The following is a 9591-nucleotide window of genomic DNA, read 5'->3' as shown; positions in this document are numbered from 1 at the left end:
CCGCCACTTTCAACACCTGAATGATGGGCGATTTTCATTGTCAGCCTAGCTAGACCTAGAAGTGGAGGGGATTGGTGAGGTGTTGGGGAAGACATTTCCAGAATTGTTAAGTCAAGCGAGGTGTGGATGGCATCATCCTGTGGGCCAGGGCCTAGGTGGACAGAGACAAAGCCAGCTGAGAGCGGGTGCTCCTCTGCTCCCCGTTCCCTTGACCTGTAGTGCAAAGTCACATGTTCCTGCTGCCAGGATGCTCTGCTCAGGCCATGGCAAGCACTGTACCAAGCACCCAAGGGCTGAACTTTCTTCTTCTTTTTTGTTTTTGTTTTTTGTTTTGTTTTGTTTTTTTGAGACAGGGTTTCTCTGTGTAGCCCTGGCTGTCCTGGAACTCACTCTGTAGACCAGGTTGGCCTCGAACTCAGAAATCTGCCTGCCTCTGCTTCCCAGGCGCTGGGACTAAAGGCGCGTGCCATCACCGCCAGGCTCTGAACTTTCTTCTTAAACTATTTCTTGCAGGAGTTTGGTTACAACTATGAGCATGTAGCTGATACAATGTACTACAACTACTAGCAAATAGCTGATACAATGTGTTCTTCAGTTCTTCCTCCAGGACTTATTTATTTATTTTTAAAAGGTTTATTTTTATTTATTTTATGTGTATGAGTACACTGTAGCTGTACAGATGACCGTGAGCCATCATGTGTGTGTGGCTGCTGGGAATTGAACTCAGGACCTCTGCCGGCCCTGCTCACTCTGGCCCCGCCAGGGCTTATTTATTTAGTGTGTATTTGCATGTATCATAAATGTGTGCATGTTTGGCATGAGTGTGGAAGACAGAGAACAACTTGCAGGGGTCAGTTCTTTCCTCAGGTTGTTAGTGTTGGCAAAACTTCCTTTACCTGCTGAGTCATCTTGATTTATTTATTTATTTATTTATTTATTTTATGTGAGTACACTGTCACTGTCTTTAGACATACATCCCATTACAGATGGTTGTGAGCCACCATGTGGTTGCTGGGAATTGAACTCAGGACCTCTGGCAGAGCAGTCAGTGCTCTTAACTGCTGAGCTCCAACTCCCTTTGGGAGTATTTTTAAGGGTTTATTTTTTCCTCTGTCAAACCTAAGAAAGTCTTGACTTCTGGCCTTTCCCTGGCCAGTTATTCCTCCACCACAGCCTTTCTAGAGTGTGACAAGGACTGCCTTACTCCGACCTTACCTCCCTGGCTAGAGTAATGCTGTGTACAGTAGAAAGGAATAGAGGCCAGGCTCACTTAGGCTCTGGGCCCTGAGGCAAAACTTAACTCAGCTATGACCCACCCATTGCTCCTGTTACCATGGCAGTATTATTGTCTGGCAACTGGAAATGTACTCTCCTGAGCGCAGTGTCTACCTTCAAGTCATGTTGCTGTGTTTTCTTATGGGGTATCTAAGCAGAAGAACTTCTTACAGAAGTTGTACAGTGCACCTTTGAGTTTAGAGGTTTCTGGAAGACACAGACCCTCACTGGGGGACCAAGAAGAGCTCTGGTGGAGGAGCAGTGTCACCTGGTGGCCACTGCACTAAGCTGAAGGTGTTGTGTGAGACTGGTACCTCAATGCAGTGGAGAAACCCTGTGGGGTATTATTTGGACTGAAAGCGTCTCTCCATGGACAGGCAGCAAGCCTCTGTGACTCTTGGCTGCCTGCACACTGGCTCCTTCTTGACCCCAGGGTCATGCCCTTTAAGATCCCGGAGCAAGTGCAGAGTATGAGCTTGACTTTTTAAGCCCCCTCAGTTGACACTACTGTAACCTCTCAGAGCCCAGGCAAAGTGCACAGTTCCAGGCTCCCGTTGTTATTTATGGTCTGCTCACACGTTGAAGATGAAGGCTCAGAAAAATGAGTTGAGTAGCCACTGTCTTTACCACATCTCAGGATCCAGTCATAAGAGAAATATGTCAGAAGTTTTAAAAGGCTGCTTCTACAGATGTTTATACAGCACACAGCCCCTTTCTTCTAGAAAAAATGGACTATTTCCTCTGAATTGCTTACATGCCTTTGCTTCGTAGTCATTGCTGACTGCTTCAGGCTGCCTTAGGGATTTGGAATATCTTCTCTTTCAAAAACAAAAAATAAAACAACCAAAACAACCAACAAACCACTCTAAAGTGCATGCAGCTGGAAGCCTGGCATTGAGTGCCTTTCTGACCATCTAAATTAATTACCCACCTGCTACCTGACATCCACCTGTAGCCCCTCTCTCACCTATCACATTCATTTGGAAACAGCCATTTTCTTGTTTGTCTTTTCTCTCTGCAATATCAAGCTCCTTAAGGTCAGGAGTCCGGTCTGCTCTGTTCAGCAATGCTGCCCTAGCACAGTAGGGTTCCCAGGAAGTTATTTGTAGATTTTAGGAAGGCTCAGGGCTTTTAAGTAGAATGCACTGGGGTAAAAGGAATAGGTGGGGCTGGGGCCCGTGGGAAGGAGGTCCATTCCCCTCCACAAACTCACCTTGCTGTGGTGTAAATTTCAAGGGATCACGTGCCAGGAACCGAGCCCTCAGTAGGCCAGTTGTATGGAGGAGCGCGGTACCTTTAAGAGGTGGGACCCAGTGTGAGGTGGCAAGATGGCCCCGCCCTCTTACACTTTTTTTTTTTTTTTTTTTTTTTTTTGTCTTACCAGCCGAGTCTCCTTTTCCCAGGCACTCTGTCGTCATCCACCAGCGAGCTGGTGTGGACAAAAGGGTTCTTGTCAAAGCCGGTACTGTGTTTGTACCTTCCATCTCATTGGAAGCTCAGTACTGCTTTAGATTCCCCACATAGTTGTGATAAACTGCAACAAGATACCTGTCTGCCGTGCCCAAATCCAAATCCTTTGCCTTGGGCTTTCATCTACTCTGCCCCAAGTTTTCAGGCTCCCCAGAATTGTTTCCATCTGTACCCCTGAGGTGCCAAGGGCTGTACTGAGTTCTCTCCTCTCTCCCTCTCCCCCCTCCTCTCTTTTATAATGGTAGCCTCACATGGGAGTTGCCACTCCCCCTGTATACAAAGGGAAGAGGGAGACTCAGAGACCAGGGATTCACAGAGCTGAGGTTTGCACTGGGGGGCTGCTGTTGGCATCTTTATGCTCTGTCTTCGCCTATCAGTACCGTCTTCCTTCTGATTTAACAGTGGCCACTATGGTGGCAACTTCAATCTAGAGAGAAAAACTGTCAGTATGGGGCCAGTGAAGGAGAAGCACCAGGGATGTTGATCCCCAGCAAGTGTCCAGACACCCTCCTCCACCAGTGTGGGCTTTGCAGTTGAGCTCAGAAAGAGATAGTGTAGAAAGAGGCCCAAAGCCAGAGACAGGCTGCCAGGTTATGGGCTGCTTGGTCTTAGTGAAGCAGAAGAGACGAGGCAGAAGCAAAGAGGTGGAGTGGGGCTAGAGGGCAGGATTCTTTTCCAGTCTAGAAGAGAGTGACAGCTACGGTGGTTGATGCTGACAAATGAGACAGCTGCGCCTCTTGTTTGGTCATTTCTAGATTGGGCTGTCCTTTGCCAAGCCATACAGAAGCAGTTTAGGTTTGGGGGCTGGGGGTATATTCTCAGCAGTTGAAGCAAGGGGCTAGGGCTGTAGCTCAGTTGGCCGAGTGCTTGCTTAATGTGCACAAAGCCCTGGATTCTGTCCTCAGTTCCTGTAGTCTGGGCGTGGAGGTGAAAACAGGAAGACCAGAAGTTCAAGGTCATATTTGGTTATATAGAGGCCAGCAAGGGTTTTTAAGGCCTTGTCTAAAAGAGAAAAAAAAAAAAAAAAAGAAAGCCGGGCGGTGGTGGTGCACGCCTTTAGTCCCAGCACTTGGGAGGCAGAGGCAGGCGGATTTCTGAGTTCGAGGCCAGCCTGGTCTAAAGAGTGAGTTCCAGGACAGCCAGGGATACACAGAGAAACCCTGTCTTGAAAAAACAAAACAAAACAAACAAACAAACAACCCCCCCAAAACAAACAAAAAACAAAAACAAAAACAAAAACAAAAAAAAACAAAACAGTTGAAGGAATCAGTCACGGAAGCAATGACATCGAGATCCTAGGAAATACAATAGACATCTCAGGGTGCCACCATGCCCCTGCCCACTTCCAGCTCTTTGGCTGAACCCTCACATCCGCTCTGTGTCCTGCGCCTCCTTTCTGTGTCTTTCTTCAACCTTCATTGATGACCACCTGCCTCCCCTGCATTCAAACAGGCCAGACGGCATTCTGGATGAAAGTCTTGGGTTCTAGGAATTCTGCAAAGACTGACTGGCTGAACCAGGCATGCCTAGCAAGTCTGCTTTCTTTCCTTCCTTCCAGATCCATTCATGGTTGCTCTCTCAGTGAGGCTCTGGTGGCCTTGGCTTATTTTCTGTGTTTTTTCTTCCCTCTAGCTACGGTATCGCTGGTTCAACCAATGTGACTGGGGATCAAGTGAAAAAGCTGGACATACTTTCCAATGACCTGGTGGTCAATATGCTGAAGTCGTCCTATGCTACCTGCGTTCTTGTGTCTGAAGAAGACACAAATGCTATCATAATAGAACCTGAGAAGAGGGTAGGTCTGTGTTTACCCCTCTGAAGGTTTGCATGTGGCCATTTTCCTTCTCGGCTTCATGGAAGATTTTATTCACATCTTTAAGCTAGATTTCTAGTGATTACCAAGTCCCCTCTCTGTTCTGTCTTCCTACTGTCCCATCCCCAAACCTCTCCTCTTACCGTGGTCCCAGAGGTTCCATTGATCCTGCTCTCCCCATCTCTCCAGGGTGTGTCTCCATCACTGCTGTGTTTAGGAATCATTACTCTTCATCATAACCAATCTCCAGCCTTCATGCTAGACCCACCGCCAAGCTGAGCTGCCTCCATTTTTCCATCTCTGGGATTCTCTGGTACTCAGATTGCCTTGTGGGCAGAGAACAAGCAGTAGTCTGTATGCCTCAGCATCTAGGATTCAGCATTGGTAGGACTCAGTGATAAACATGCTGCCTGGGGACATGCTCAACACTGCAGAGAGACCCCGGGAATTTTTTTTTTTTTAAAGATTTATTTATTATATGTAAGTACACTGTAGCTGTCTTCAGATAAACCAGAAGAGGGCGTCAGATCTCATTATGGGTGGTTGTGAGCCACCATGTGATTGCTGGGATTTGAACTCTGGACCTTCGGAAGAGCAGTCGGTGCTCTTAACCCATTGAGCCATCTGGCCAGCCCTGACCCTGGGGAAATTTGAACGTGGCATGCTACAGGGCAGACTTTATTTGGCTCCTGTAAGACAGCTAGTCATACTGTCTGTCTTTCCCCCAACAAGACGAATTGAGGGCACAGAAGAGTAGAACTGGAAGGAAAATCAGATTAAATGTTCAACTTGCCTTCTTAAGAGGCAGAAGCCAGACAGCCCTTGTAAAACATCACTACATGCCTCAGAAGTCCCCATTCTTCTCCGCAGTGTTGGCCAATTCTCAAGCACTGCCCCCTACCCCTACCCGCCTCCCCTGGTGACATGCCATCACAGTGGCTGCTGTCTCATTTTCCAGTCTACAGTTTCCTGCGTCCATGGAAATGACTTGTTAAGAACAGGCAATGAGGGAGTCCCCTGACTCTGGGAGAGCAATAAATACCTCTCCACATTGAAAGAAGCTAAATTGGAGATAAGAATGTCCCAGTGATGAGCTGGTAAACTGACTCCCTTGAAAAATGTCTCCAACTTGTTGAACTTAGAGAACTTAGTAGTATAAATGTTTGGTCTGGCCTGCCTGCACACTCTTACTGTAGTGCCACTGAAAGAGCCTGTTCAACGAGCTGTCGGTGGCCAGCCCGAGTGATACCACAGCAGAGGGCCATTCTCTTCAGTAGTAGTATCGGGGATTTTGTTGAGAAATCTGTGCATGACAGTCTAGACTATCCATAGAGAGAGTCAATAAAAAAGCCAGTGGCCAATGAGCTGAGGCAGGAAATAAGAGGTGGGACACTGGCAGGAAGAGAGGATTCTGGGAAAAAGTAAGAGATAAAAGAGAGCTGCTGGGAGAGATGAGACAGGAAATGGACTGAGGAGACGGAAACCAGCAGATAAATGAAATGAACCCAGGAAGATGAGAAGGAAGAAGTGGGCCGGGGTTAAAGGAGAGGTAACTAAGCATGTGGTAGACATAGAATAGTTTAAATGGTTAAATAAGCTATGAGCTAGTTAGGGGATGAGCCAAAGCTTATGGCCAAGGCATTTAATAATAAGCAATTAATCTCAGAGTCTGGGAAGGAAAAACGGATAGAATATATTTACAAATGTTGCCATTTGTAGGGTGCCGTTTATAATAATTTTAAGTCTATTTTTTCTCTCCCAATTCCTGCTGCTGGAATGATGACTCTGAGATTAGATATTTATTAATAAATTCCTAGGCTTTGGCTCATTTCCTGACTAGCTGATAAGTTATTTAGCCATTTAAATTACTCTGTGCCCACAACTTTGTTGGTTACCTCTGCTTCAGTCCTGGCCCACTTTTTCCTTCTCAGTCTCCTCAGCATCTCTCTCAGTGTCTCCCTCAGCATCTCTCTCAGTGTTTCCCTCAGTGTCTCTTCAAATGCATCTCCCTGCTGGTTTATGTCCATCTCCCTTCTCCTCTCTCAGCTCTCCCCTCTTTTATTTCTTATTATTTCCTGCTAGTGTCCCACCTTCTGTTTCCTGCCTCAGCTCATTGGCCATTGGCTTCTTTATTGACAGGTGAGGCTTATAAGAAAGTCTCTCTACAAGTAGTCTCTACCAAATGTGAGTGGCCAATGTCTTATAAACCTAAGTGCTAAGAATGGCTTCCTATGCTCTGAGGCCTTAAAAGTAAGAAACAGAAGACTAATTCTGTTTTGCTTCTTTCCTTTGGGGCTGCCAGGACACTCTCAAACTAAATATGACTCAGTTATATCAGTGGTGTAGGAAGCAATGATTTCATTTTCTGTCTTCTATCACTCTCTACTTTGTATTCTAAATGATATTTTCTCCCCCTGTCTGTGTGTCTGTCTGTCTGTTCATCCATCTTCTCATACTCCTCAACAGAATATAAGTAAGACCGTGTTACCCACCTTGTCCTTTAGAGTCCATTCAATGCACACTCACCTTCTTTGCCTTTTTTTTTTTTACCCAGGGCAAATATGTTGTCTGTTTTGATCCCCTCGATGGCTCATCCAACATTGACTGCCTTGTGTCCATCGGAACCATTTTTGGCATTTACAGAAAGGTAAAGTGAAGTGTACAAAGCCCCTGGCTTTGATCAGAAAATAAACATGGGACATTAAGCTGTGGGAGTTGAATGGATTTGCAGCAAAGTCTCATTGCCTGCATATACTGTGCAAGGAAGATCCACAAAACTGCTAGGATACAGTGGTAGAATGCTGGTGGACAGAGAGGCCATTTCCCTCTTTCAGCTATCTCTCTCTTTACAAAAGATGACAAGGCCTATATTGTGACAACCTCCCCAAACCAGCCCAACCTGCCCCACTGTTTTCTTCTTTAAGCCGAAAGCTTTTCTCAAAAGTTCTTTTCATACCATTCAGAGAGCAAGCCAAACAAGTCTTCTCACTGGAGATGACCCACCTCTCTCTCAGTCTAGTCTTCCTCTAGTAACTGGCAGAACCAAAGAGTATTTGGGTCGCACAACCAAGAATGGAACTGTAAAAGGAATGGTTGCTTACCCTCGTGAGAGAAAAGCCTTCAATAAACCAACTAACAAAACAAACAAACAAAAAAAACCAAATTTTCTTTTCCTTCCCAGCCTCTGGTAACCTCCGTTCCCTCTCAAGTTCTGTGAGAGCAGCTTTAAAATGGGAGAAAATGTCAACAGCATCTAGCTTGTCCTCTGATGACTCCAGAGAGATGCTACAAACTATGGTTCCGAGAATTTCTCTGCCTTGGCAGTAACTGACCATAGTGCTCAGTGAGCATGTTTCAATTGACAACAGCTCCTAGAATTGATTTTCTCATGAGACACTCGGCCCTACAGACCTTTGCTAATCTGTTTAAATAAAAGATGGAAAAGGCAGGTGAAAGGTACTAGGGCCTGTAATCAGGTTACGTTTATAGAGCTGGCAAGAATGTGTGTTGCTTTTTGGAAGTGATAATGGAGATACGAGGGAATATCAAATTAGGAAGATGTTAAGAAGCTGTTGACTGGAAAGAAAGATCCTGATGCAGGATTCTGGGCTCTTCAGGAAGCCTATTGCTTTTTTTTGTTTTTGTTTTGTTTTTGTTTTTGTTTTTGAGACAAGGTTTCTCTGTGTAGCCCTGGCTGTCCTGGAACTCACTTTGTAGACCAGGCTGGCCTTGAACTCAGAAATCCACCTGCCTCTGCCTCCCAAGTGCTGGGATTAAAGGCATGCATCACCACTGCCCGGCTCAGGAAGCCTATTGCAATCCGAATGCTGCTAGTGTATGGCCTGGGATATCAGTAGCTTTCATGAAAACAGTAGATCTCAACCAGTGGGTCTTGACCCCCTTGGGGGTTGCACATCAGATATTTATATTATGATTCACAACCGGAGAAAAATTACAGTTATGAAGCAGCAATGGAAATAATGTTGTGGTTAAGGGTGTCACAACATGAACTGTTATTAATGGATCTTAGCATTAGGAAGGTTGAGAACCATTGCATTAGGGGAATAAACCGTCATGCATCCTGTTGGTGGTTGAGCTGGAAAAAAGGACCAGGAAACAAACTGAAAACATGTCTTTGTTTTCTCCTTTGCTTTAGACAAGTACTGATGAGCCTTCTGAGAAGGATGCTCTGCAGCCAGGCCGGAAACTGGTGGCAGCTGGCTATGCACTCTATGGCAGTGCCACCATGTTGGTCCTTGCCATGGATTGTGGTGTCAACAGCTTCATGCTGGACCCGGTGAGACATCTCTCAGACATCTCTCAGGCTGAGTGCTTAGCTAGTAGCTTTGAGCTTGTACCTAGTGTGTGTGTGTGTGTGTGTGTGTGTGTGTGACCCAACCTGGATACTGAGAACTGACCCCAAGTCCTCTGAAAGAGCAGCAAGTGCTGAACCATCTCTCTACCTCCCTCCTCTCTTTTTCCTTAAAAACAAAACAAACAAACAAACAACAAAAACCATACACACAAGGTACAAAGCGCAGCATGGTGAGAGATTGCTTGGGGTGTGGCAAACTGCTATAAATCAGAACATGGTCTCTCTACCTTTGATCTGTGCATGCTTAACAAAACTGCACTTTCACCTTCCTGGGAGCAGGGGCACTTAATTAATAAACTAAGACTGGAGGGGAGGTTAATGCACAAGTCAAAAATCTCTGCATAAGGCCCCAGGGTCAAACAGGGCAGGTCCACAGCCCTAGACCTTTAATCTTTCATCTGAGAGAAGGGTACAGCGTCTGAAAGCAGTGCTGTCTGCCAAAGTGTCACCTGTCCAGATTGTCCAGTCCCTCAGATGAGCTCTGTGCCCTCTGTCTTACTTTTGAGTTGACAGACATTTGAGGGGGGGGCGGTGATCAGTCTCTTGACTGCTGGTCGCATATAGGCTTGTGAACGGGTAGGTTGTTCTGGGTATTCGGGAGCTTCCTTTCCTCCTTTCCTCCTTCCCTCCCTCCCTTCCTCCCTCCCTCCCTCCCTCT

General features: G+C 46.1%; 1 protein-coding gene across 1 annotated transcript in view; it reads left to right on the top strand.

Annotated features, from left to right (window-relative positions):
- Window positions 1–9591, top strand: part of LOC116082329 (fructose-1,6-bisphosphatase 1) — a 24629-nt gene that overhangs the window by 9278 nt on the left and 5760 nt on the right. Inside the window, exons 2-4 of the mRNA XM_031359218.1 lie at window positions 4378–4540; window positions 7113–7205; window positions 8715–8855. Of these exons, the coding sequence (XP_031215078.1) occupies window positions 4378–4540; window positions 7113–7205; window positions 8715–8855 (397 nt within the window). The remainder of the gene's footprint in view (window positions 1–4377; window positions 4541–7112; window positions 7206–8714; window positions 8856–9591) is intronic.

This window comes from Mastomys coucha, unplaced genomic scaffold (assembly GCF_008632895.1).
Source record: "Mastomys coucha isolate ucsf_1 unplaced genomic scaffold, UCSF_Mcou_1 pScaffold7, whole genome shotgun sequence".
Taxonomy (NCBI): domain Eukaryota; kingdom Metazoa; phylum Chordata; class Mammalia; order Rodentia; family Muridae; genus Mastomys; species Mastomys coucha.
The sequence above is the reverse complement of the archived record's forward strand: the minus strand, read 5'-3'. Positions and strand labels throughout refer to the sequence as shown.